General features: G+C 55.4%; 1 protein-coding gene across 2 annotated transcripts; it reads left to right on the top strand.

Annotated features, from left to right (window-relative positions):
* Positions 1-108: 108 nt before the first annotated feature.
* On the top strand, positions 109-27,657 carry SUPT5H (SPT5 homolog, DSIF elongation factor subunit). Of its 2 annotated transcripts, XM_075915283.2 has the most exons (30): positions 109-262; positions 3,891-4,023; positions 4,170-4,329; positions 5,095-5,160; positions 9,324-9,335; positions 10,045-10,114; positions 10,644-10,712; positions 11,328-11,393; positions 12,538-12,568; positions 12,758-12,826; positions 13,244-13,495; positions 13,819-13,908; positions 14,350-14,420; positions 15,649-15,754; positions 16,730-16,823; positions 16,974-17,110; positions 17,429-17,584; positions 17,672-17,818; positions 18,709-18,855; positions 19,553-19,678; positions 20,438-20,522; positions 20,734-20,838; positions 21,288-21,390; positions 22,037-22,164; positions 22,449-22,554; positions 22,821-22,979; positions 23,086-23,254; positions 23,420-23,623; positions 25,472-25,567; positions 27,189-27,657. In XM_075915283.2, exons 2-30 carry the CDS (start codon positions 3,943-3,945, stop codon positions 27,330-27,332), a joined length of 3,249 nt encoding a protein of 1,082 aa, XP_075771398.1. In that variant the 5' UTR covers positions 109-262; positions 3,891-3,942; the 3' UTR covers positions 27,333-27,657. The 2 variants fall into 2 exon arrangements, with proteins under 2 accessions (XP_075771398.1, XP_075771400.1); XM_075915285.2 differs by lacking the exon at positions 9,324-9,335.

The following is a 27,657-nucleotide window of genomic DNA, read 5'->3' as shown; positions in this document are numbered from 1 at the left end:
AGCTCGTGTCCTCCCCTCCCAGCGCGTGACGTTTCCCCGCCTCCCCTCACGTGACTTTTCCGCGCTTCCGCCTGCCTCCTCCTCCTCCTTTCTCCCCCCCCTCTTCCGTCGCCATGTGACGCGCTGCTGTTTGCCACGTGACCCCCCCCCCCGTCTCCCACCCGCGCGGCCGGTCTCGCGAGACTTTGGCCTATCGAGGCAGCGCGGGGGCTTGTAGGCCCGAGCGGAGCCGGGGCCCTGAGCGGAGCCGCCCGAGGAGCCGGTGAGGGGAGCCCCGCGGCCTGGAGCTGAGCGGGTCGCCCTGCCCGATCCCGGGGGGGGGGGGGGGGCTGAGGGTGAATACGCGGGGGGGGGGGGCTGAACGCAGCGGGCCCGGGAGCCTCTCGGGGGGGGGCAGCTCAACCCCCCCCCCGGGCTGGGCGCGGGACCCCCCCGCAGGAGCCGCCTCGCCAGGGAGACCAGGGCACGGGCTCGCCAGGCCGGTCCCTAGTGCGACCCCTCCCCGCGGGCGGGGGGGCGAGGTCCCGCCCCCCCCCCCGCAGGCCGGAAATAAAGCCCCCGCCTCACAAACCTTCTTTCAAAGCCCCCCCCTTGTGCCCGCTTCTCTTCCCGCCCCGGAATCCTCCTTCCTGTGCCCCCCCCCCCCCCCCGAACTGGAGCCCCCCCCCCCCCCCCCGAACTGGAGCCCCCCCCCTTCCGCGCCGAGCTGCATTTAGAATAAAAAACAATTCCACCCCCCCAACCGACCTTGCGGGGGCTACTGGAAGGAGCCTTGTTCCTCGCTTCCTGCCTTGACCTGTGGTGCGTGGCGCCCGCTCCTGTGCGGCCTGGCTCCCATGGGTCTGGCGAAGGGAAGTCCTCTGTGTACACAGCTACTACGTGGGTGTGTAAAGTCTTTGGAGGGGTAGCCGCGTTAGTCGGGATCTGCGAAAGCGGCGAGGAGTCCTGTGGCACCTGATAGTGTGGGCACCCGCGGAAGCTTATGCGCCTACACTTCAGTTAGTCTATAAGGTGCCACGGGACTCCTCGCCGCTTTTAAAGTATTTGGGGAACTTTTAAACACCTGGTAAGATAGGCTTGCCTACTTGTTTTCATCACTCGCACCTTAAACTTCCCTATACCATTTTAGGTTGTAGTCCTTCTTGCATCCTGTCTTAAGCCTTGTCTGTAAGTAACTGGAGATTAATGCTCCAGAGATTGATTTTCTGAGGTTCCATTTAGCAGGTCTAACAGGGACCCACTAAATTGACTGCTGATGGTGCCCCCATCAACGCCGCGGGGTTGCTAGGAATAAGGGAAATCGACAGAAGAGTTTCTCCTGCAGTGGGGATGCTGTAAAAATTCAGCTTAAGGTACATTGACTCATAACTACACTGTTCTCATCGCTGGAGTTGTGTACCTTAAGTTGACTTTCTTCCCCAGTGTAGACCTGACCTTAATATAGCCCCTGATTTGAAAGCTTTGCCTTGGGGGCTTTAGCAGCTCATGGAGCAACTTGCAGGATCAGGGATGCCTGTGGCCCCTGACTTCAGAATAGGGATTGGTTTGCAGTGTGCGCAGTATGATGGGGTCTATTTGGGGTCACTGAATGCTAATGTCTGGCAAATAATATATTAAAACATAAAGTAGATAGTAACGTTGGTTCTTCCCCCGTAAGGACATTGGATTGCTTTCCCCTTGCAAAACACTGTGGCTAACTTGTAGAAAATTTGTAAGAGCCGTGCAAACTTTACACAACTTAATTATCAGTTAACACCTACCTGGGCCATAGCTACTGAATAAAGGTTATAGTACCTTTAGTTACCTGAAGCAGGCTCATGCCCCCCAATGTCAGTTAAATACATTGAGACGTTCCCTTGCTGTGGTGCACAGAGGAGCTGGATAATCGAGTCTTTACTGTATTTACAAGTCAGGTAATAGTTGGAATTACAATAGAGCTTTGTATTGAGTGTGCTTGGGCTGAATCGCTATAACATTCCCAGTTCATTAGACCCTTGCTGGAAGTCAGCTTTTTCCATTGCCTCCCATGAGTTTGGATCAGGACCTGAGGCCTGTCATTTCACTGCATTTCTACATGATGTGCTAAAAATTCTTACATGCTAAAAGCAAAACGTGTAAGCCTTTGCACAATCGCATGCATAACCTCTTAAGCTTTGATCCTGTGGTGAGCCCTCAGTGGGTGCTTTCCAGTGTTCTCAGGAAGCCCTACTCTCGGTATCAAAGGTTTTATATGACTGCCATCACCCTATTATTTTGGTGCCTCACAACCTCGTACCTCCCTGGGAGGCAGAGAAGTATAATTACCCCATTTTATAGCTGGGGAGCTGAAGCACAGAGACATTAAAGAGCACACACGGGTAGGCTGGGCCGGGCCAGAGCCAGGAATGGAAGCTGGGCTTCTGAAGTCCTGTACAGGGCCTATTGTGAGTTGTGCATGTGTAACAAGAAGCATTGCAGATTCTAAAAATCAGGGATTATGCGCGATCATTTCAAACTGTAGAAGGACTTGAACACTTGCCTATTTTGCTTTTGGTGTCATTCCTTTGCAACCCAGCTAGCATCTACCCAGCATCATTGCCTAGGATTAAGTTTCTATCATTTAGCATTTTGACAGAATTCAAAGCTATGTGTTTGATACTTTCATACTCAGCTGCATCACAGAACCTTTACATTAAAACAAGAATAGATGGAACAAATGCAACATTTGTAAAAGGCAAACTCCAGCTTTTGCCCACTTGCAACCTGGGTGGGTCTTTTTGTGTGCAACATATTAATACTGGTTTGCTTGTGCTCCCCTGTCTAACTCTACTTGTTCTGTCTTATATTTACTTTGTCAGCTCTTCTGGGTTTGTATAGTGCCTAGCTGTTACCATAATGCACCTAATAGCAATTCAGATGCACACCCTGTGGCACAATGGGGTCCTGCTCCATCATTAGGGCTCCTGGGAGCTACTGTAATACACATAATAGTTACTCAGTAGATTTTAATTCACACTTTTGGCTTAGTTGACAGAATAGGAGTCTATAGCATTTGGCAGATGTTCTTTTTTGCCATGTTTCATCTTCCATTAGGCACAGGTCTCAGATCTGATGTTTCTGGAATGCAGGCCCTGTGATTCTCTAGCTGCCCAAGGTTGCTCCATGCCTCAGTTTCCCATCTGTAAAATGGGGATGTTGATATTTCCCTACCTTCTTGGGATTTTGTGTGTGTGGGGGGGGGGGGGGGGGGGGAGAAATCCATTGATATTTGTAAGGAGCTTGGATACTCCAGTGTTGGAAGTATTATAAATACCCACAGCTGGTAGATCTTGAGTAAATCCTGAATGTACCTCCCCAATCCTGACTCCTGCACCCCCTACACTCCCAGGTCCCTGCCCTGAGCTCCTTCTTAAGGTCCCAAGGAATGCTGGATAAATGTGTTAGTCCAGTGTTTCTCAACACTTTTTATAGTACCCCCTTTAAAAAAAGAATCATAAATACCCCCAGTACCTACGGTTTTCAGACACACACAATTTTTTTTCTACCATTGCAACACATTTGTTTAAAGAACTTAATCATAGCTGGGCGGGCGATGAAATTTTTGGGTGTAAAAAGTACAAAGATAATAAAGCGCTGTAAAACTTAAAACGAAAATTCAGTTTTCTCCCAATTTCAGTTGTGTTGACATACCCTCCAGACTTCTCTCAAGTACCCCTAAGTGTACTCATAGCACTGGTTGAGAAACACTGTGCTAGTAGATTAAAAAACAGGAATAAGGGGTGCCTTGCAGAGGTAATAGGGTGGATTCATTGATGCATAAACAGAGCTCTGAGCTCTCTGGTTGGAAGGCGCAGAAGTAAGGGTGAAGTCCGTTTAAGACCCCCTCTTTGAGACGTCCCCTGTTCTTGTAGGTATTTCTCCAGAGGAAATTCTGGCCCCTTAAAATCTTGGAGCCCCACGAAGATGTCGGATAGCGAAGACAGCAACTTCTCCGAGGATGAGAGCGAGCGGAGTAGTGAGGCGGAGGAGGTAGAGGAGAACGAGGTGAGGCTGAAGGAAAGGAATGTAGCTTTGAGGGTGGAGGGGGCACTTGTACCCACTTGAAATGTAGCGTGTCCCGCATGTTACTCTCATCTGACATGGGACTGGCGTTGGCTGTGTAACTGATCAGCTCCCCTCGGCAATGCCAGGCAGAGGAGGAGCATGCCAGTGTCGGAGGCAGTGAAAAGGAAGAGGCTGAAGAGGAGGAGGAGGAGGAGGAGGAAGAATACGATGAAGAGGAAGAGGAGGATGATGATGACCGGCCGCCAAAGAAGCCCAGGCATGGAGGGTTCATCTTGGATGAGGCCGGTGAGGAACTTCAAGGGCTATGGGTGTGTGCTACACAGAGGCCCCCAGGGACCTAATGGTGGGGCAGCTGCCCTTCCTGCAGTGTGATTGATAGAAACAGGGGGAGCTAGGAGTCAAGGCTTCTGGTTAGCAGTACAGATACCTTCCCTGTATCTTCTGTCAAGCCCCTTGAATCCCATTGCCCAGGCCATGGCTGCTGTGGACCAGATCTCTTGTCTGCTTGTGCATTGCCCACAGGGATTCCTCAGACACCAAGGGCTTCAGGAATTTGGGTCCAATTTCTCTCTGCCATCTATCCTGTGAGCCAGTGATCATAGAGCGCAGCCGTGGCCAGCTTGTGGCTCTCTCCCCCTTCCCCCTGAAAGTGCGGCTCATGAAGCCGCCTCTGCACCCCTGAAAATGGTTCCCTGTGTTCACTGGGGTAGGGGAGCCGTCCGGTGTGGCCATTCAAAATGGCATTTTCAAGATGGCGGGAGCCTTAACCGTGTCTCTTAAAGGGGCAGTCCTTTTTTTCCCTCAACTGAACACGGCAGCTGGGGGCTTTTTTTTATTTGTTTGGCTTGACAATCATCCCCCCCCCCAGCTCCTTGTGCTATATGAACAACTATTTTGGCTCTTTGCCTGTAATGGGTTGACCACCCTGATAGAGCAGCTTAGGTTTCCTTCAGGCAGATTCTGGGTCATGCTTTCCCCTGCCACATCTCTGGTTAGCTGTTGCCTGGATTCCACTTACCTGAGGAAGTCTCCTCTCTGTCTTTCATGCAGATGTGGACGATGAATATGAAGACGAGGACCAGTGGGAGGATGGCGCGGAGGATATTCTGGAGAAAGGTAAGGCAGTGCCTCCCATATCCCACTCTTTGTGAGGATCAGCTGGGGATATGGCACAGCCCTGGGGCATTTGCTCTCAGCTAGCTCCAGAGAGACAGTGCTGTGACCTGGGGAGATTGGGGTAGCTAAAGAGTACACTCCTGTGCAAAGCAGGATGGGATGTTAGCAGGGCTTTCCAGGGGTGATGTTCCCAGGCCGCTCCATGGTTCCCCAACTGAGCACTTTATGGCCATCTCCAGCTCAGATTTAGCAGCCAGAATCTCTCCATCTCAAGTTGAGGGGAATGGTGTGTTTCCCATGTGGAGCAGGGCGTGGCTGCTGCTTAGCTGCCAATCTGTCCCCTCTTGAGTTGGATTCTTAGTACTGTGTGGTGAGAGGGACCAGGCCTCAGTGCAGGGAGGTTTGGGGATGGGGTATCACAGCACGTCCTGTCTGTATTTCCCAACCCCAGTGCCATGTGTTGAGTCCTGACGTTGCTTTGCTCCCTGTTGTTTCCCTTCTGTGCATGCCATCCCCTCAGCTAGCGGTAGAGAACACACTTTCACTCCTTTTCAGTCGCTTTTGCTGAGGAAGAGCTGTTGGCCCCATACAGAGGGTGTTGGGAACCCTGGCATGCAGCACCCTGTAAACCAGTTGCTGCAGCCAGCAGAAGAGGAGCCTTCAAATCCCCAGCTTTTTATCAGTCGCTTAAAGGCTGCTCTGCTGCCTGGTTCCTGACATGGCCTCTTGCCCCCAGAGGGGAAATCCTCCCACTCTGCTGCCTTTCCAAGGGTATGTCTACACTAGCCACCCTAGTTCGAGCTAAGGTGGCTAATGTAGTCATTCGAACTTGCAAATGAAGCCCGGGATTAAAATATCCCGGGCTTTATTTGCATGTTCCCGGGCGCCGCCATTTTTAAATGCCCGGTAGTTCAAACTACCTGCCCGTGGCTACACGCGGCATGGGCTAGGTAATTCGAATTAGGAGCTTTAATTTGAACTACCTAGCCCGTGCCGCGTGTAGCCATGGGCAGGTAGTTTGAACTACCGAGCATTTAAAAATGACGGCGCCCGGGAACATGCAAATAAAGCCTGGGATACTTTAATCCCGGGCTTCATTTGCAAGTTTGAATGACTACATTAGCCACCTTAGTTCGAACTAGGGTGGCAGTGTAGACGTACCCCAAGAGACTGGGTGGTCTAGTGGTTATAGAGTTAGGACTCCTGTCTTGTAGCCCTAGCTCTGGGAGGGGTGTGGGCAGGGGGCTGGGACCAGGACCTCCTAGGTTATATTCTCAGCCTTATCACTGAGTTATGTCAGTAAATCACGTCCCCACCCTGTGCCTCAGTTTCTCCTCACTTAAAATAGCAGGGACTTGAATCTTCCTCTGTACTGCATGTTGATGATGCTCAGGCCATCAAAATGTGGCATTACGTGGGTTCCAGCTCTCTATTAGCGCCAGGAGTAGGCCCTGCTCACACTCCCTGGGGCACAAGGCGGCCAGCAACCAGCTCCCTAGTTTGCCTGCGAAGATCGTTGCCAGAATTGTACTCGTGATGCGGGGGCGGGGGCAGTGTGGGCTTTGGGTAAGAGATGCTGTTGCAGTAGCAGCCCTAGCACTTCCCAGAAGAGGCATTAACCCCGCAGCAGCGATGTCCCTATTTATAGCCCTGAGACCCACCAGTGCTCCGGCCTGGCCAGAGGTGGAGAGTTACCAGAAAAGGGGCTGCTCCCTGCATCTGCTTCCTGTGTACTGAGAATCCCCTCTGCTGAACCTAGGGACAAAAAGAAATGTTGGCTACCGCTTGCTTCTGCCAACCCTGGAGACCCCAGCACAGTTCCGGGAGAGCCGGTGTCAAGTCTGGCCTCACCTATCGTCAGAATGCTCCATAGCCTATTGGTAATTGCAGAGCCAAATTCTGCTCCCAATTCCACAGCAGCCAGGGAGGTTGCATAAATGGGATCGATTACAGAATTTTTATCGTCTGGTCAGGCACCATCTTTTTGTTCTTTGTGCAGCACCTGGCACAACGGGGCTTCTAAACCCTTCCTTAATATGCCTAATGGCCGTACAAATATTTCATGCCCTGCACAACAGCTTTTTTGAGCTGGGACCGAGGCTCCAAGGCATTACAGTGATACAAGCAATTCGTAATAGTGCAGGAGCTAAGAAGCTTGTGGCTGGGGCCTGCAGGCCCTGTTCAGAGAAGAACGTTGCTCCAAATTGGGGCCGGATCAAAATCCAGAAAATGTGCAAACTTTGTCAAGCTACAAAGCGCCTGTTGCAATGAGCCAACATTCTTTTTTCCTGAAATTTCCTATGAAATGGTTTTGTTTTCGACATAGGAGCTTTCAGAAACGAATCCCCTGCCCCAGAGTTCTGGAGACATAACTCTTCTATGTGTTTAAGCATGAGATGCGAAAGGTTCTGGTTAACTGGTGGGGCTGCAGCAGCTCCCAGCTCACTGTGGGGAGGGGTCTGCTCCAGCCCCGTGGGGCCTGCTGTGGACAGGGACTGCTCTAGGCTTCTGGAGCTACTCCTGCCCGTGGCAGGTCAGCTGCATCCCACGCAGGGCTATTCCGGGTGTCTAGAGGTTAACCTAATGTTTAACTGGTTAATTGATTAACTGGGATTTTATAGGCCTAGTTGAAGGTGATCCGTCAGAGCTGGTCACTCAAAACCACTTTCAGGGGACTGACTGATGAGTTGATTCTTTTCTGGTCGAAATTTTTTGTCCCAAAAGTTTCCAGCCCAAAAGTCTTCAGGAGAGTGTGTGTAGGTGAAAGACTTTCATGACCATTTTTTAAAACTGGCCAAATTTCTATTAAAAAAACCAAACAAATGGTGTTTGCGACAATTTGAACTAGTTGAGTACTTTTATAGCTACATTTCTAGCTGAATGAAACAGTGTTTTGCTGCAGTATTGGTAGAATCCATGGCACGCCAAGAGCTGTAAAATGTTAGCTTTGAGCATGTGTGGGGGAGGGGGGGGCGGGGGTGGTGTTTCATGTCCTAAGAGATGCCAACTAGGGCTATGTGTGGAGATGGACAGGCCCTGATTTTGACGGTGACCCTGGGAGGGTTGTTCTCCCCGTGGAACCCTGCGGGGGCTGCTGATGGCTCTGCTTGTCTGCCTCTACTCTCAGGCTGGGCTGGTTCAGGTGGCATCTCCGCAAAGAGGCTTTTCCTCAAGGGCAGAGGGGATTCCAGTTTCAGTGGTAGCTGGTGCCAGGGAAGGGTGCCCGGTGAGGCAGCCCTGGGGTCTCTAGCTACGGAACAGGTTTGCCCTTGGACCTCAAAGTGTGTCAGCCTGGCCATGCAGGGACCCCTCTGGTGGGAGAGGGGAGGATCCAGGGCTTGGCCTGTCTGCTGAAGCTGGCAACAGGGGGACCAGCCATGAGGAGGAGGATTAAGTGAGGCACTTAAGTCCTGCTTCACCAAACTGTGGTGCCCCAGGCTGGATTCAAAGAGGCGCCCTAGTGGGGAGGATCCTGCCAGGGCAGGAGAGCCGCGCTCTGACTGGCCCCCCATTTGATGGTGGTGTTGAATGTGGGTTCGTTGCCTGCCTAGCGAGCTGAACGTGCTCATTGCTTTGCTGGCATCTGGCTGGTGAACAGTGATGCACATGGCCTGTCACAGTCAGGGCCACTGGCACCTCCTGGAGATCCTGACTGTAAAATGCCATCACAGCCGTGAGGTTTGACTTGTGGGGAGTCAGAGCCAACAGTCCATTCTATAGGTGTAAAAGCTGGAGCAGAGCCATGTCTAGTGGGAAGAGAACTGGGCTGGGCCTCAGTAGACTGAGGTTCTATTCCTGGCTCTGCTGGGTGTCCTTGGGCTAATTGTTTCCCCACTGTGCCTCAGTTTCCCCATCTGTAAAATGGGGGAAACCTTTGCAGCGTGCTTTGAGATCCGATGAGGGCTAGGGATTATCACCCACTTCCTGCATAGCCCAGGCCAGGAAATGCAATTCTCCACCCGCCCACCTTGCCAGTACTCTCCCCGTCTCCCCTTGTGTGTTGGTTTTTTTATTTATGTGCATTTCATTCGCACCTGCTTGGTTTGTGCCACATCTTAATTTTGTTCCTTCCGGTTTTCTGTTCCCCATTCACCCTGTGGTTGGTTTTGATGCTATTATTTGGCTCATACTGTCCGCTCTCCACACCTCTGCCTCCTGAGCAGAAGAAATTGAAGGTAAGCCCGTTTTTCATTCCAGCCCCTGCCTCTTCACAGCCCTGCCCCCCCACCTTGCCCCTTCCCAGTGCCTCCTTTTCTTTCCCGCATCCTTGCAGCTGGGTGGGCTCCTCGAGCGAGGCTGCAGAAATAGCCGACCCTTGGCTCAGTTGCTGCTCTGGATGGTGCAGCAATGAGCAGGCTGGCGAGAGGGGAGAGGGGCAGTGGGTTTGCTGTCTCCTATAGTGATCACAGAAGCTGCCTCAGGTTGGCTCCGTTGCCCTATAGTGACAACAGCTGTTGACTCTTATCACCCTATAGTGGTATGAAAGTGACAGTAGCCACCCAGAGAGGCTCTGGTTCTAGCTGCAGCCTGACAGTGTGTCAGAGGAAGAGGTGGTGCATTGATGGATGAAGCCTGGTGGAACTGAGGCAGGCCTAGCGTGTTTGCCGGGAGGGTCACATGGTCCATGATGCCTCTTCCAAACCTAGGTGTCCCGGCAGGTGCCCCGTTCGCTGTCTTGCTCGTGCTGCAGCCACGAGGGAGCAGTTGGCGAAGTTGGCTGTTGTGTGCGGCTGAATTGGGCTTCCCACCATCCCGTCCCTTCCTGGGTCTCACCTTCGCTTCACTGATCAGCTGCCCTTTGGCCATGTTGCTGGCCATCTGCAGCGCTCTCTCCTCCCCCTGTGGTGCTAGGTGGGGGCTATTTAACCGCCGTGTCTCTTGCAGCCTCCAACATTGATAATGTGGTTCTGGATGAGGATCGCTCTGGAGCCCGGAGGCTGCAGAACCTTTGGAGGTGATGTTACCTTGTGCTGGGGGGGTGGGGTGCAGAGCAGTCGGAGACTGCCATATGCACATGGTGGTGACCAGTGTAAACAGCAGGGTGGGCAGTGGGACTTGGGACCTTCGCTTCTCAGCACCTGGCCACTCCCGTGAAGCTGGAAGACTCTGCTGGCTGTGGCGGTATCAGGGCTTGCCACGAGCGGGAGCCCTAAAAGCCCAAAGTAGGTCTGAGGGTGCCCAGCTGAGAGCAGCAGTGGTGGGCCAATGCTGTCGTCAGCCAGGATGCTTTGCTCCCCCTGCCCGTGCTGGGGAGATTCGGCTGTATCCTCCAGCAGCCTCAGCTCCACCAACAGCCATGGCCCTGGTGCAGCCCCCTCCGTGATGCCTTCCTCTGCGAGATGGTGTGGGGGAAAGGAGCCCGAGTCGTTCCCCTTGTGTCTGTGAGCTCATCGCCCCAGCGGAACGCCTGGGGCTGGCTGCACTGCTGGCAGGGCCACGTCGCTCCAATCCGACTGCTCACCCTCTTTGCTGTCTCTCTGCAGGGACCAGCGGGAGGAAGAGCTGGGCGAGTATTACATGAAGAAATACGCCAAGTCCTCGGTGGGAGAGACGTGAGTGTGTGTGGGGGTCATCTCTCTTGCATCATGCCCCAGAATCCTCCAGACTAGGCCTGCCCATGCTCCTCCAATCACCTGGCTCCTGCTCCATCCCTTTGGGTCTCTCTTACCTATCACCATGGGAAAAGTAGGTCTTTAATTCCCTGATCTCCACAGGAGAGCTGGCTTCTTCCCAACCCCAGTTCTCATCGGCCTGGAAGCCAACTTCTTTCCCTGCCCTAGGCCTTGCAGCCTGGAACGGATTCGAGCAAAGTGCCGCATGGATCCCTTGGGAACAACAGGATCCTCTCCATCTCCTTCAGGGCCTCAGGGTGTTTAGAGATGAGCCCTGCGAAGGCTCTGCCTATTCCGGAGTGTAACTGACCTGGCCAGTGCTTTGGCTGGCATGGCTCTGTGGGATGGGGCTGGTATCCCGAATGTAGCCCAGTGCTGGCTGGTTCGAGTGTCCATTTCCCTAGCTTGGTTCTGAATGGGTGCAGAGAATTCCCCGCCTCCCAGGTGTGTGTGGGGAGCAGCCGGCTGCCCTGGGCTCTCAGAATCACCGCTCCCAGCTCGTGCTGTCCTTGCCGGGCCTGATTTTTCTCCCCACCCCTTCTGTGTCCTTGACAGGGTGTATGGCGGCTCAGATGAGCTTTCGGATGACATCACTCAGCAGCAGTTACTGCCCGGCGTCAAGTAAGGCCCTTCTGCCTGGGAGAACATGTACTTGGTGGAGGGGGGGATAGAAGGTTGTCTAAGACCAGGGTGCATGAAGGGTAGAGCAGGGTACAGGCTGTAGCATCAGAGGAACCAGATGGGATGAGAAGAAGGTACCAAGTGCCACACTATTGGGAGTGGCTCACATCCATGAGTGCCTACCACAGGGCAGGCTGTCAAACAGGCAAACCGGGGCTGTGTTCTGTAATTAGATTTCACCAAGTCCATGGCAAATGTTGACTCCTGGTGACTCTCTGTCTCCCCAAGGAGACACAGACAGTCCCCTTCAAATGCTCCAGCCTATCTTGCCACTCAAACTGGCCATTGTGATTAAAATGGTCACTTATGCCAAAAGCCACATCACATTGCCTCTAATGCCAAGAAACCAGTCACTTACCCCAGATCGATTGGAACCCCAGGACTTACACCACAGACAGCGCTCTCAGCCAATTCTGTTGTAAAATAACTAAAGGTTTATTAGCTAGGAAAAGGAAATGAGTTGTTGAGAGGTTAAAGCAGGTAAAATACATGCACAGGTGAGTCACCGTTTGTAATTCTGAAGGGTGGCAGCAATGTGATAATCTGCCGGTATCCCAAAAGTCTTTTCAGAGTTCCCAGCTTCTCTGGGGATCTCTGCTTTGCATCTGGTTCACTTCCCTGTAAGGAGGCAGCTCAGAGATGAAGGATTTTTTTTAATCCGTGCGTACAGCTGCTTCTCACAGGAAAGCTGACAGGATCTCTACCCACGTGAGTTTTCCTTTGATGACGGAGAGTGTGGCACACATTTTGAGCCTTCGACCTCCGATTGCTGCACACTATGACCGCTTGCTTTGACATTAGCACTTTTCTGTTGAAGTTCTTCACTTGCATTCCACAAGGCTTCTTCCTCATTTGACGAGTTGTTTAGCAAGAGGGGTATACGCAGTGTAAATGTTTGCTACTACATAACAGGATACACATACGGGAAAATGCAAGAAACAGTCCATTGGTTTTAATGATGTTTAAACACCAGCTACACACTCCTACATTTGTTAGCACTTTGGTCTATATTAATACGCCACCAGCAACACATGTAACAAAGGTTATTTTGCAAACAGTCTTTCTTTTCTTTCCTTCCACTCAGGGATCCCAACCTCTGGACTGTGAAGTGTAAGGTACGTTCCAGCCAGCAGAGGGTGCTGTTTAAAATTGGTGATTGGCCCTGAAATCACCAATTCCAGCTGCCCCATGGCTGCCTTCGTTAGCAAATGCTGCCTCCTCTCTGAGCTGGAGTGTGGGGGCATCTCTCTGGCTATAGACATCTCTCACCATGGGCTCTCTTTTCTCCTCCCTCCCCCCTGCAGATCGGAGAGGAGCGTGCCACAGCGATAGCCCTGATGAGGAAGTTCATCGCCTACCAGTTCACAGACACGGTAAGACTGGGGGGCAGGAGGTTCCCTTGGCCCCCAGCTCCATTCAGGTTTGTGGGGTGTTGACCACAGAGCTTACTGAGGGATGGAAATGGGTCTTAGAGATGTGAATAGGAAACTGGTTACCTGGTAAGCATCACCCTTATCGAGTGATGCTTACTGGGTAATCGGTTAACCGGCGCCCAGGAGCAGCCTGTGGGGCCAGGAGCCAGAAACCCCATGGGCTGGGGGCTGCTCCAGCCAGGCTTCCGTTCCACTGGTTAACTGCTAAAACAGGATTTTACATCCCTGATGGGTCCCAGGGATCCTGACATGGGCCGGGCTTCCTGCTGTGGATCTGTTGAAAGGGGGGATTAGGCTGCAGTATGCCTGAGACCAGCCCCTGTATCTCACATAACTGCCCTCTCTGCCCATCCGCAGCCCCTGCAAATCAAGTCTGTGGTGGCCCCTGAGCACGTGAAGGGTTACATCTATGTGGAAGCCTACAAGCAGACCCACGTGAAGCAGGCCATCGAGGGAGTGGGCAACCTGCGGATGGGCTACTGGAACCAGCAGATGGTGCCCATCAAGGAGATGACGGATGTGCTGAAGGTGGTGAAGGAGGTGACCAACCTGAAGCCCAAGTCATGGGTCCGGCTGAAGAGAGGAATTTATAAGGATGACATTGCTCAGGTACGGGCGCTGGCCTTTTAAAGGGGTCCCTTTAATGCAAGCACCAGGAGGCTCTCAGCTAGGACAGGCTGTCATCGGAGTGCGGCAGCGTTGTGTTCAGTGGAGCTGGGTGCTGACAAACCTTGGCCTTGCTGGGCGAGGGCGTGTGGGCCGTAGAGGTGGGTTTGATTTCTGCTCTGTCCCCAGCTAGCATGACGGTGGACACCACAGGAGCCCCCACTGTCCTCCTGTCCTGAGAGCTGCTGTGAGTGAGGTTGGCCTTCTCTGATCTCTCCGTGACGCTCCCCCCTCCTCTCCTGAACTCATTTCGGCTTCCCTTCCAGGTGGATTACGTCGAGCCAAGTCAGAACCAGATCTCTCTGAAGATGATTCCACGGATCGATTTTGACCGGATCAAAGCACGCATGAGCCTGGTATGTTGGCTGGCGGGTTCCCTGAGCTCTGTTCTACTGAGTGCGCTGCCAGTGAAGAGTTTGTCCCACTGCTGCTTCAAGCCTGTTGATTCCCTGGGCCCCAACTCTGGCAGTTCTGCTTTGGTGGGCAGCCCTGTGGTGAGGTGTTGGCATCTGTGCGTAGTTACCCAGCTGATTACAGGGTGGCGCATTTCTGCACTGTGAAGCGTTACTCCAGTGCACCTTGCTGTGCCTACTGCCCTAGGAAAGATGGATTCTTCTTCCTCGCAGCCATGATCAGTAGAACTCTTCCATTATCCTCTCCAGAGAGGCAGGTGAATGCCTTTCCAGAGCAGCTGTTGCTGGCATCTGTTACCTCACGCTTACAGTCTGGTTGGGAGCCCTGACTCCCCACCCCCGTACAAGCCCAGTGGTGACTGTTTTTCTCCTCTTGAATTGCAGAAAGACTGGTTCGCCAAGCGGAAGAAGTTCAAAAGGCCCCCCCAGCGGCTCTTTGATGCTGAAAAGATCCGGTAAGTGGCTGGTATCTTGCCGGCAGAGTTCCCGCTAAGATTTTCCATCCTTGGGCGGGTTGAATCTTGTCATAAACAAGACCCTCCACCCTAACTCCCGCAGTTTTCTTCCTGTAGAGTCAATTGGTATCTGGCCCAGCCTACAAATAGGCATATGATGCCCGAGCCACACGTGGCCAGCCAGGGGGATAGGTCAGCCATGTCCGAGCTGCCTTTGCTGCAAGTCTTTGAGAACGCCATTCTGTATTGATGCATAACTGCTAAATATTATTTGCATGTACAGGCAGTCCCCGGGTTACATGGATCCGACTTACATCGGATCCCTACTTACAGATGGGGTGAGGCAACCCCGCACTAGCTGCTTCCCCTCAGCAGACCAGGGAGATGCGAAGCTAGCGCCCCCCCCTCCCCCCCCCCAGCAGATCAGGGAGACGCGGAGCGGCTTTTCTCAGCAGACACCTCAGGTTGAGAATAAAGGACTGAGGGAAGTGAGGTGTGGGAGAATAAAACTGAGCTCTGGAGAAATGTTTGGCTAGAGTTTCCCCTACAATATGTACCAGTTCCGACTTACATACAAATTCAACTTAAGAACAAACCTACAGTCCCTATCTTGTACGTAAGCCGGGGACTTCCTGTATATTGTGTAGCGATTCTGATGATGGGTATCACCAGGGCTCGACAAATACGCTTATCTACTTGCCCGTGGCGAGTAGATTTCAGCCGGTCGCCCCGTTCACCGGCAGTCCGCGCATGCGCAGTGCGGGCCTCGCACGTGTGTGGTGCAGGGCTGGTGAGTGGTTTTTGCCGCGATTGTCGAGTCATGGGTATCACACATGCCACCCTTCAAACTTAGAGGATCTCTGTAAAACTCTCTGCACCCCCTGTGCCTTCTGCCCATGCACTGTGAGATGGTGATGATTTGTCACCTCTTGTCACATCTTTCTCCAGTTCCATCCATAAGCACACAGGGGCTTAGGCGAGTGGAAAGGGGCCCTGAACCATAGGGAGCCAGGAGATGGGTGAATTTGCCCTAGACTGGCAATCCAGACAGCTTCTGGTGAGACACGTAATCCTAGTCCTGACTTCCCCAGGCAACTGAGTGGAGCCACCATTCCCTGATCTCACTAGGGCTCTGCCATCCCGTTACAAAACAACCCGTCCCTCTTTGGAGGAGGCTGCCGCCCTGGGTACCTGACCCTCGAATGCTTCCCCTCTCTTCCCGCTTCAGCTCATTGGGGGGAGATGTTGCTTCCGATGGCGATTTCCTCATCTTTGAAGGCAATCGTTACAGTCGCAAGGGCTTCCTCTTCAAGAGCTTTGCCATGTCGGCAGTGGTGAGTGTCTGGCTCTGCAGAGAGGCTGCATGATTGGCTTCTTCTCAAGGTGGGGGAAGTTGGCCTGTCAAGGTGTGGCTTAGGGCTAGTCAGAAAATGAGGTTTTGGGGGTTCCTCTCCCTCTCAGAAAACTTCTTTTGGCAAAAATTCAAAATTGTTCTTGTCTGCAAATGTTGCTGTGATGGCTCATGGGACTTGTAGTTCTGGTGCCTAGTGCTCCTATTTCCCTCCGTGATCTAGCCTCCCTGGTTAGACTACTTCTCCCATGAGGCACCATGGGCTCCCCTCTTGGAGGTACACCATGGGAGTCCAGGGCCTCGGTGCACCATGGGAAATGTAGACTGGCTGGAGAGCCTGGTCCATAGACCAGAATCAGGAGGTGAGTTACCTGAGCTATATTTCCCACCAAGCTCCACAGCAGCAATCCACACTGGAATATTTTGGCTTTGGACACTTGGCTTTTAGTGGGGATTTTGAAATTTCCCGTGGCACACAGGTGCATCACACAGAACTGTCCGGTTAGTCGGAAACCCAATTTTCTGTTTAAAACCCCTCCCAAAACCAACCCAGTGTTGATGGAAAATTTTCAGTGTCCAACATGGGCTTGGCGGGGTCCTCCTATGCGTATGCGATGGCCTTGGTGTGGGATCCTCATGTGGACGTCTGACTGGGGGGACAGGTTGCTGAAATCCCCATCTACATGTGCTTGGGTGGGGGAGGGGTTGTGTGTGTGTTTGGAGAAGGTGGCAGTGAACCACATGATCCCCATCTGGGTGTCACTTGCATGCCAGACTCCCCGTGGATTGAGATGAACCACCCTCGGAGCAAAGCCCTGCTCTTATCCCTTGTTGTGCGGCAAGGCAGGGAGCCCGACCCCAGCGTGCAGCAGGGAACCTCAGCTTGGAGGGAAGCTCTGCAGGCTCCATTTGGATTTCTGTCTCCCCTCCCCGAAATCTCTTCCTCTTTGTCCCCCAGATCACGGAGGGAGTGAAGCCCACCCTGTCTGAGCTGGAGAAGTTTGAGGACCAGCCGGAAGGCATCGACCTGGAGGTGGTTACCGAAAGCACGGGTACGTAGCAATGACTCACGCGCATCAGAGGGTCCGTCTAGACCACGTGGATCGACGGGAGGGCTGGTCTTCACCTCCAGGTCTTGCTGTGGGCACCCCCTGTCTGGGGCGATGCTCTCCCCGCGAGTCACGGTGCTCTCCGTTGGGCAGGGAAGGAACGGGAGCACAACTTCCAACCTGGCGACAACGTGGAGGTGTGCGAGGGGGAGCTGATCAACTTGCAGGGCAAGATCCTGAGTGTGGATGGCAACAAAATCACCATCATGCCCAAGCACGAGGATCTCAAGGTACGGAATGGGTGGCCCTGGCCAGCACAGCCTCCCCGCTTGCATCCAGGGCCTTCGGCTGCCTAGGAGGATGGGAGAGAGCAAGGGGCAGCAGGTATGTGATGTTCCTGGCTGAACCTATAGGATCTTGGCAGCCTTTAGCACCTTCCCATTGCTGGGTGCTGTGTCCAGGGTCCCTGGCATCTCCAGGACTAGCCCAGGAATGTAAAACGATAGAGCCGCGAGCCCCGCAACAGGCAGTGCTGCCTGAATCCTGCTGTCAACCCCCTTCTGCCCGTCTCTTGCATCCTGCCCTGACCCTGTTCCCCCTCTGCCCAGGACATGCTGGAGTTCCCGGCTCAAGAGCTGCGCAAGTACTTCAAGATGGGCGACCACGTCAAGGTGATCGCGGGACGGTTCGAGGGCGACACGGGGCTGATTGTGCGGGTGGAGGAGAACTTTGTCATCCTCTTCTCGGACCTCACCATGCATGAGGTAAGCAGGGTGGCTGCGGCGCTCCCGGTGCCTGCCCTCTAACTGTGCCCTTCCGGAGCCACTTTCTCACTCGCTTGCCCATTCCAGCTCAAGGTGCTGCCTCGGGACTTGCAGCTCTGCTCCGAGACAGCCTCTGGCGTGGACGTGGGCGGGCAGCACGAGTGGGGAGAGCTGGTTCAGCTGGATCCCCAGACTGTCGGGGTTATCGTCCGCCTGGAGCGGGAAACCTTCCAGGTGGGTGTGTGTGGCTGTCTGCTTCCCTGATGCTGCCCACGCTGGGCAAGCCTGCACCAGACTCTCACTGGAGCGGCAGCGAGGCAGAGGGAGCTGCCGGCTTCTCTCGAGGTCGGCCTGGCCGCTGGGTTCTGCGGCAGGAGAGACCTGGCATTCGCACTGGATCACACTGAAGGTCTGGGCGGGCTGGCGGTCTCTGCTCTGGGCCCATCCCATTCCCTCCCGGCACTGTGCCCCCGCCAGGCCAGCAGCTGGGAGGGAGAGTTCCCTTTTGATCTCTTGGCTGCTTGCCTGCTCGCCTGCAAGCAGCATTCAGTGGCATGATTCATGGGATGGCAATGGGCCAGCCGTAGCCTGTGCCTGGCTCGGGGCTGGAATTCCCCTTTCTCCTGGAGGTGGGTTCCTGCTTCGTCCTCCTTGGTCTGACGAGATTGCTCGGCTTCCAGGGCTGCTGAGTTTTTTCCCTAGGTCCTTTGCAACCCTAACTGCCTGGGTTCTGTTCTCTGTGACACACCAGCGGTCAGACTGGATCATCTGGGGTCCCTTCTGGGTTGGGGGTTGTTCTGGGGTCTTGGGCAGAAGCTCCCCCATAAGACTCCTATCTCCTGGCACTGTCTTTCAGCCATATCATAGGCTATAAGGTCAGGAGGGACCATTGTGATCATCTGGTTTGACCTGTTGACGTTGCAGACTCACCCGCCTGCTCCCGTAGCTCACCGTGGCCTCTGGCTGAGGTACTCAAGTCTTCAAGTTACAGTGAATTCACTGTCTACTCCAGTTCAACCCAGTAAATAACCTAGGCCCCATGCTGCCGAGGAAGGTGAACGGCCACCTGGGGCTCTGCCTGGAGGGAAAACTTCCCTTGTGAACCCCTCATGCCCCCTGCGCAGGTCCTGAACATGTACGGCAAAGTGGTGACCGTCAGGCACCAGGCTGTGACGCGGAAGAAGGACAATCGCTTCGCTGTGGCCCTGGACTCCGAGCAGAACAACATTCACGTCAAGGACATCGTTAAAGTCATCGATGGGCCACACTCGGTGAGCGGGCTGGGGCGGGGCTGAGCCTGTACGTGGTGAGCCTAAGATCTCAGCTGCACTTGCTGTGCCCCAGTGAGCGGAGGCCAGCCCCCGGCTGCCGGATCCTGTCACCGTGGATGGCGCTCTTGCTGCTGGAATGGGGCTGGACTGGATTGGTCCGTGAAGGGGAGAGATCCAGGGGGGAACTGGCAAGTCACTCGGAGCTGTCTTCCCTTGGAATCAGTGCTGACCCTGTCATGGGCCCCTGGGGGCATTCTCTCTCTAAATAGATACCCTGACCGTGGGGAGTCCTTAACCCCTTCCTTCCCCCCCCCCCCCCGGACAGTTCTCACATCAGCGTGTTTGAGCCCAGAGTTCTGGCTGTGTTCCAGACTTGGTTAATTTCCCTCCCCATCCCTGGATTCCCCCTGCAACTGGGTACAGATTTGTTCTTCACTTCCTGTCCTAATCCCTTGCTTAGCAGCTGCTTCCAGAGGGGGCTGCATTGCAGTGGTGGGCCAGGTGTTCCCTTCTCGGACTGCGCCAGTGCCAAGGTGCAGCCCCCGGGGACTGAGAACTTGGGCTGCCTCTTGGCTCTGTGACATGCCCTGCTCCGGGGGACCGTGGCTTTGGCCTCCCTGCCATGCGGCTGGGCTCTGGATGCAGCCTGGGCTAGAGGGGGTCCCAGGAATAACTCTCCTCCCTGCTTCTTCCCCAGGGTCGTGAGGGGGAGATCAGGCACCTCTTCCGCGGCTTTGGATTCCTGCACTGCAAGAAGCTGGTGGAGAATGGGGGCATGTTTGTGTGCAAGACTCGCCACCTGGTGCTGGCTGGGGGCTCCAAGGTGAGGAGCCTAAGGAGACCCTGCGACTCGCCATTGGCTGGTGGGACTTGCCTGAAGCAGAGCACTGAGCTTTTCAGTCTCCTGTCCTGCCTTCCTGTTGCACTGGGGTGGGCTGTCCCATATCTGCCTCCTTATCCCCATGAGGCTGAGTCAGGCTGCCTAGTCCCTGATCCTGACTCTTGTCAGCTGTTTCTGGATGCCTCAAAGGCAGCGGACACCTAGTGCTGGTGCATTGGGAGGAGTGGATTTCTATTGGCAGTCCTTCCTTGCCCCTAACCGTGACCGTTTGCAGCCCTGGGCAACCGAGAGCGGCTAGCTCATGGCTGTGTGAAGCAGGACTGCTGGGTGTGACCCTGTGAATCTCTCCCTCGTAGCCTGGGGGCGAGGTAGGGAAATGGGGTTAATAGGCGAGGTAAGGAATCAGGCCGGTTCGCCTTGTGGGCGGTGTCCTCTGGCAGCTGATGGGGAAGGGTGGAGCCAGTGCCCCCTCTGGGTGGAGTGGAGAATGAGTCCAGACTTCTCTTCCCAGGGCATAGATCTAGTCTATCCTCATTGGTGCTGGGGGAACAGTGTCCCCTTGTGTCATCCTGACTTCTTGGTTCCTCGCCAGGTTTCGTCTTTCGGCCCCTGCGGGACTTTCCCTCCCCCCCTCCCAGCTGCACCTGGGGGAGATGAACCCAGAGATGCCTCCCTTCCCCGGGGAGCCCCAGCTCTTCCAGAGCTTTCCCTTTCTGCTCTCACCCACTTTCCCTCTTGCAGCCCCGGGATGTCACCAACTTCACCGTCGGAGGCTTTGCCCCCATGAGTCCTCGGATCAGCAGCCCCATGCACCCCAGTGCGGCAGGTGGGTGCCCTGTGGGGCTGGGCCCAGTTTGGGGACAGCTGTAGGTTCTGTTTCACCCCGCTGTTTGTAGCACCCCCAGCTTGGCCCCACATGAATGTCGGCGCCGCGCTGCAGTGACCTGCAGTCCCCTGCGGGGGGATCTGACTTGGGGTGACGCGAGGCTGCAGTGCTGAAGGCACATCCTGCTCTGATCTCTGCCCCCTTTCTTCAGGTCAGCGAGGTGGCTTTGGCGGAGGTGGGATGAGCCGGGGCCGTGGGCGCAGGGACAATGACCTGATTGGACAGACGGTGCGGATCTCCCAAGGACCTTACAAAGGTGATAGGTTGTGTTACAGGCTGTGGGAGAGGCATGGGGTCTTGTGCTTAGAGCTGGGAAGGCAAGGATTCCTGGGTTTTATCCCTGGCACTGAAGGGGGAGTGAGGGCTAGTGGTTAGCATGCAGAGTCAGGACCCCTGGGTTTTGCCCCCACACCTGAGTGCCTGATTCGTCTCTTCTAGTAGTGGCCCTGCCCTAAGGTGAGCTCCAAGTTCAAATCCAGCCTGTGGCTGCCCCTCCCTGTATCTGTGCAGTGAGGACCGGGGAGCCCTGAGCTCTCAGCAGGTTCTTACCACCCCATAAGGGAGCTCTGAAGCCCAGCTGGAGCTCTGGCCATGGGCACTTGGCTTTGGGAACCCGTTTCCCAGGCGGCTCTTGGTGATGCTGGGATACACGTGAGCTCCAGGAGCTGCGTCAGGGTCAGAGAGCTGAGGCCTTGTCTCTCTCAGGCTACATCGGGGTGGTTAAGGATGCCACGGAGTCCACGGCCCGGGTGGAGCTCCATTCCACCTGCCAGACCATCTCAGTGGATCGCCAGCGCCTCACGACCGTGTAAGTGCAGCGGGCGGGGGAGACGGGGCCGGGGCCCCACGAGCTGCCATTGGCTCTGGGCAGGTAGCTGCACTAACGATCGCACTGTACAGCGCCTGGCACGCTGGGGGCTGGGCTGGGACGGGTGCCTAGAAGCTGCTACACTAGGAACGGAATGGCCATATAGCTCAGGCCAGTGGAGGTTCTGGCCACTGTGGGAAGACCGGAGACTGGGCGAGAGCCAGGTGCTTCAGAGAGAAGGCCAGAACAGGGCAATTGCCCAGGGATCCATCCTGTCTAGGCCCAGCTCTGTAGTTAGGGGGCAGAGGAGATCCTGAGTCTCCCCCCGGCAGAAGGGAAGCAGGGGAAATTCCCTTGGAGGAGAGGAACTGGGCTAGAGAACTGCTGACCTCTAGGGCCCGGGCTGGGTTGTGACTGGCGGCTTGGTGCCCCTGGTGGGAGACTGGCCTAGTTCCATGCCCACTTTGCACCATCCTGTTGTCAGCTTCAGCAGAGGCTGAGAACGAGGAGACTGGCCTCATTCCGGGGAAAGCTGAGGCCTTCTGGTGATGGCAGTGGGTCTGGGGGGACCATTCTGGGTGCAGGGATCGGCCCTGGGACAATGGGCTGAGCGAGCCGTGGACAGCAGCTCTTCTCTCGCTGGCAGGGGTTCGAGGAGACCCGGCGGCATGACCTCCGCCTATGGCCGCACCCCCATGTACGGCTCGCAGACCCCCATGTACGGCTCCGGCTCCCGCACGCCCATGTACGGCTCGCAGACTCCGCTGCATGACGGTGAGTGAGCTGAGCCTGCGGCTGGGGAATTGGGGTGGGCCCCGGAGGAGGATGATGATAGGGGGCTCCCAAGGTTGGGGGACTCCCTGGGAACAGGGCTCCCCCCTACAGTCAGTCCGCTCTGTCCTGTGTCATGCACAGCTGGGCCTGCCATGGGGAGCCCCACAGACCTGCTCCAGAACCTGGCAAGGGACGGGATGGAAGCAGGGTGCAGTAGGCCTGGCCCCTCCCATCTCAGCTGCCTGGGTAAAAGTGCTAACCAGGCGCGCTCGGGGCTCTTTCAGGCAGCAGGACCCCACACTATGGCTCTCAGACGCCGCTGCACGATGGCAGCCGGACGCCTGCGCAGAGCGGGGCTTGGGACCCCAACAACCCCAACACACCCTCCAGGTTCGTGCCTTTCTCGCTAGTCTGGGGCGGGCAGAGGGTGGCTTTGACATGGTCAGCCAGTAGGGGGCAGAGGTGCATGGCATGACTGGGGCTGTGGAGTGGGGCTCAGTTGGGGGGCTTCATGTGACATGAGCTCCAGGGGAACTGTGATTGGACGTGAGTGCGGCGCCCTCTGCTGGAGAGTGGAGACTGGGTGGGGGGATTACGTCAGCAGGCTGGGGGGGCGGGCTGCAAACAGCTGTGCGAGTGATGTTTTCCTCCCCCAGGGCGGAGGAGGAGTTTGAATACGGCTTCGATGACGAGCCCACGCCCTCTCCGCAAGGCTACGGAGGGACCCCCAATCCTCAGACTCCCGGCTACCCCGACCCTTCGTCTCCACAGGTCAATCCGCCCTACAATCCGCAGACGCCGGGGACCCCAGCCATGTGAGTGCACACACCCCTGCACACGGAGCTAGGCAGGGGGGATCTCTGTTGGGTTCCTAGTTGGGTTCCTGCCCCCCGCCTCACTGCTGGTCTCTTCTCACTGCAGGTACAACACCGACCAGTTTTCTCCGTACGCTGTTCCGTCTCCTCAGGGCTCCTATCAGCCAAGCCCCAGCCCGCAGAGTTACCACCAGGTGGCGCCTAGCCCTGTAGGCTACCAGAACACCCACTCGCCCGCCAGTTACCACCCGACCCCGTCGCCCATGGCGTATCAGGTACCGACCGTCCCAGCTCCTTGCTGGGTCACACACCAGGCTGAGCCGCACGTGGTGCAGCCAGCTCCAGGGGTGACGTGGCCTGATTCAACAGGAATTCCTGCTGGGGCTGCGAGGGGTTAATGGTGGAGGGCAGAGACCTCTAACTCCTCTGCTTCCCCGCAGGCCAGCCCCAGCCCCAGCCCTGTGGGCTACAGCCCCATGACGCCAGGAGCTCCTTCTCCAGGGGGCTACAACCCTCACACCCCTGGCTCAGGCATTGAGCAGAACTCCAGCGACTGGGTCACCACTGACATCCAGGTCAAAGTCCGAGACACCTACGTGGACAGCCAGGTGGTGGGGCAGACCGGAGTCATCCGCAGCGTGACGGTGCGTAGAGGAGAGAGCGCCGCCAGCTGGCAGCTAGGCCGGGGAGCACCCTGATGGGGCATAAGGGAGGGTCTGACAAGGGCAATTACTAAGGAAAGGCATGAAATAATTAGGGGTGAAATGGATGAAAGGTGGAAACACTCAGTAGACACCAAGGAAAGGATCCTGACAGCGAGATTAATGCGCCGTGGAATTGTTCCAGGGCAGCCCCTGGCTCCCCTTTCATTGGGACGAGGAAAAGCCCAGGAGAATACGGCTGTGGGGAACAGCCCTGCCAGGAGGAGCGGGTTAGAAGGAATTATGCCGCCCAGTGCCGCTTCTGAATTGGCCACCTGATCTAATCTGGGTGTTGTAGCTTTGAGGGCTGGCTCATAGGGGCATGGGGAAAACCCATCAAAGTTAGACAGCTTTGTGCCTACATGCACAGCCATGTTGGGTCTGGCATCGGCCCTCCCCCTGCATACCTAAGGTACACGAGAACGGCCGCGCTGGGTCAGACTGATGATCCATCTAGCCCAGCGTCCTGTCTGCTGACAGTGGCCATTGCCAGGTGCCCCAGAGGGAATGAATGGAATGTGGCTGTGCATGTTTGTCCCTGGCCTCTTTGTCAGAGGCTACAGAGGGATGGCAAGAGACAAATCGCTTGATCATTGTCTTCGGTCCACCCTCTCTGGGGCACCTGGTGCTGGCCACTGTCAGCAGACAGGATACTGGGCTAGATGGACCTTTGGTCTGACCCAGCACGGCCGTTCTTATGTTATGTAAGAGACGCATCCCCTGCTGCTCACTCAGAACAGGTGTGAACAGACTTGTGCAGGACAGTTTGGGGAGTGGGGGCGGGAGACACCAGTGATGCCAAGATGTGCAGTGAATAACCAGACACATACAAGGCCAGTAGGGGAGGGGGAACAAAGGGGAAGGGGAGCACACTGAGTGGCAAGCATGCAGGCCAAGGCAGTCGAGAAGCCACAGAGGAGAAGGCTCCTGTAGCCCCCTTTCTGACACACCTGAGAGCAGGTAACAGTGGGGTTTCTGTGCTAGCTGCCTGGGCGTGTACGTGGGTGGCTGCCCCTTGCGATTACTGTGCTTCTGGGTACACCCCGCTGTTGTTCACTCCTGTGAGCTGAATGGAAGCTGACACAGGCAGCAAGCAGACCTTTACCTGCGGTGTTCAGGTAACGTAAGGTGTAGCCTACTAACCGTTTACCCAAAACTGATACTTATCAGTTACTGGGTTGGTTACACTCAGCCGGCTCCCTGGGAGCTGGGCTGGCAGGGGCTGGCGGCTCCGCGCCTGGGGAGGTTTCGCTGTAGTCTCAGCAGAGTAAAGGATATTTAGGCTTTATGCTGCAGAGGCCTCAGCGTGTCACTGTAACCTCTGAGATTTTCACTGGTTACACGGGTCCCTATTTAACCGAATTATAACATCCCTACAGGGAACAGGGCTTCTTGAGATCAGTTGGACTCTTCCTCGAATTCTGGGGGGCTTGCACGAGGGGAGAGGGGGGAAGGAGAGCTGAATTCTCGGGTTTGCTTTTGAGCTCAGCTGTGCCTGACACGGTTTTGGAAGTGTGTGGTGGCCAACGCCCTTAGGAAGGATAAGGGGGGCCCAGAATGTAGGGAGGTTGGGGGGCTCCCCCAGTGGCACAGTGCCTAAGGTACACACCTCCAGAGCCAGAGGTCAAGGGCTCAAGCCCCCCTTCCCCCGGGGACAGCCACCACCAGCTTGGTGATGGATGGGCCAGGCACCCCTGAGACAAAGAAAGGCCAAGGGGGGCCCAGAGGTTGGGGGGCTCCCCCAGTGGCATAGTGGATAAGGCACCTGACCAGGTTGTCCTCTCTCGTCAGGGCGGAATGTGCTCAGTTTACCTGAAGGACAGCGAGAAGGTGGTCAGCATTTCAAGTGAGCACCTGGAACCTGTCATACCGACCAAAAACAATAAGGTACGTTAACCCGGACCCATCTGGCAGCGCCAATCGAATAGCATAGCTGGCTTCTCCAGGGGCTGGCTTATGCTGACCTGCATGGAATCTGATTCTGGGTGAATCTGTTGGGTCTTGGCTGAGAGTGACTTAGTGTGGAACTGTCTAAGGGCTAGTCCATTGCGCTAGGTGCTGTATAAACAGGGTAGGCCGTGGCCATGCTCCTAGATAGTTAGGGTACAAGGTCAGCATTGCTAGGGCGGGAATTGTCCCTTGCTTGGTAATACATCTCAAGAAAAAATCCCCATTCAAGCAGCATTCTGTCATCCCTCGCTCTTACCTAGTGCTGCCAGGACGAGGGATGTTAAATATCGGTTGATTGAACTTCATGACTTCTTATCAGTTACTCAACTATTCGATAGTCCCTGGGGGTGGGGCCGGCAGCCAGTGCAATCCGGCCCCGCTCCCAAGGAGCCCCCTGTCACTCCACACTGCTTCCTCTCTATAAGGGATAGCAGACGGGAGCTGGTCTATGAGCGGAACCAGTTTAAAAACCAGCTCCTTTCGTGGACCGGCTGCCTGTTGCCCTGCAGTGTCGCCTCGGATACAGAGGCAGCATTGCGGGGTGGCAGCAGCCCCTGTCCGGAGGGGTGCCTGAGCTCCCAGACCCGGTGCAAGCCAGGCTCATAAGCATTTGCTTATTGGACAGTCGACTAGTCGTTCACATCCCTAGGGAGCAGGTGACTCTTTGCTCCTACCCTCCCAGAGAGAACCACCCAGAGGGAACAGCTGGTGGTTCCCTCTCGGTACCTGTGCCCCTGGCGATGGGAGGAGACTGTGTGCTCCCCCCTACCCTCAGGTCAATCAGAGCCTGGGGGCAAGGGGAGCACATGAAGTCTGCCCCCACCCTGCAAGGGCGCACCGCGCTTAGTCACCCGCCAGCTGAGCCCCTTGTAGGGCAGGAGGAGACTTTGCACGCTCCCCTCACCCCTAAGCCCTGATTGGCCTGGGGACAGGGGAAGCACGAAGTCTCTCACTCCTTGCTCTCTAGTGTGCGGCACACTCCCCTGTCCCTTATTGGCAGAGCCGTTTGGTGGGCCGGATCCAGCCTGCGGAGGCCCTTTTCCCCACCCTGCTCCTATTGCCCTTCATAATGCAGAACATCCTTGGTCCGGAAGATTCCATAATTTGGCATAGCCTGTCTCCCAAGGTTGCCAGATTAAAGAGGTTCAAATGTAACCCCCATTTTTACGTAGCTTTGGCTCCTGATGTGCTGGCCTGCATCCTGGGGGTTATGAAGATAAATATGCTAAAGATTGTGGGGAAGTCAAATGAGGCTCAATGACCCTCTGCAGCCAGTTCTGCGCCCCTTCCACCGCACTGCAGACACAGTCAGTCTAGCCCAGGGTTTCCCCGCCTGTGGGTCGGGACCCAAATATGGGTCACCATTACATTTCAAAAGGGTCGCCAAGTGTCTCCCCAGGTGCCTTTGCCCTCCCCCTTCCCCCATTTTTGAATTGCCTTGGGTCACCAAGTCTCCCTGAATTGTCAAAATGGGTCCCCATCTGGAAACGGTTGGGAACCGCTGGTAGCAGGGCCCTAATCCCTTGCTGCTCAAGCTCCTGTGCTTTGCATTCTCCAGGTGAAGGTGATCCTGGGGGAGGACCGGGAGGCGACGGGCGTCCTCTTGAGTATCGACGGAGAGGACGGCATTGTCCGCATGGACCTGGAGGAGCAGCTCAAGATCCTGAACTTGCGGTTCCTGGGCAAGCTGCTGGAGCCATAGGGCTGGCGGCCTTTTTAGCAGTTGACCAGAGAATGGCTCAACGTGTCCTTGTACAGAGTTTGGGGGAGGAGGGAGGCTGCTGCTTTTTGTTTTCTTTCCAAACCAGCCAGTGGTCGTGGGGAGGGAGGTGTTTTTATTTGTAATGCTGCAGTTAGGTCTCATGAGCAAATTGGGACTGGAGTAGGAAAACCAGTGTGCACGCGCGTGGGGGAGGGCAGGGGGAGAGGCGAGGGTTGTCCCGTTGCACTGAACGCGCTTCATCTCCTTCTCGCAAAGGAAACCTACTTGCTGTGCCTGTGTTTCAATAAAATCCATCTGTTCTATG

This window comes from Pelodiscus sinensis, chromosome 18 (assembly GCF_052426305.1).
Source record: "Pelodiscus sinensis isolate ZL-2025 chromosome 18, ASM5242630v1, whole genome shotgun sequence".
NCBI classification, from domain to species: Eukaryota; Metazoa; Chordata; order Testudines; family Trionychidae; genus Pelodiscus; species Pelodiscus sinensis.
The sequence above is the reverse complement of the archived record's forward strand: the minus strand, read 5'-3'. Positions and strand labels throughout refer to the sequence as shown.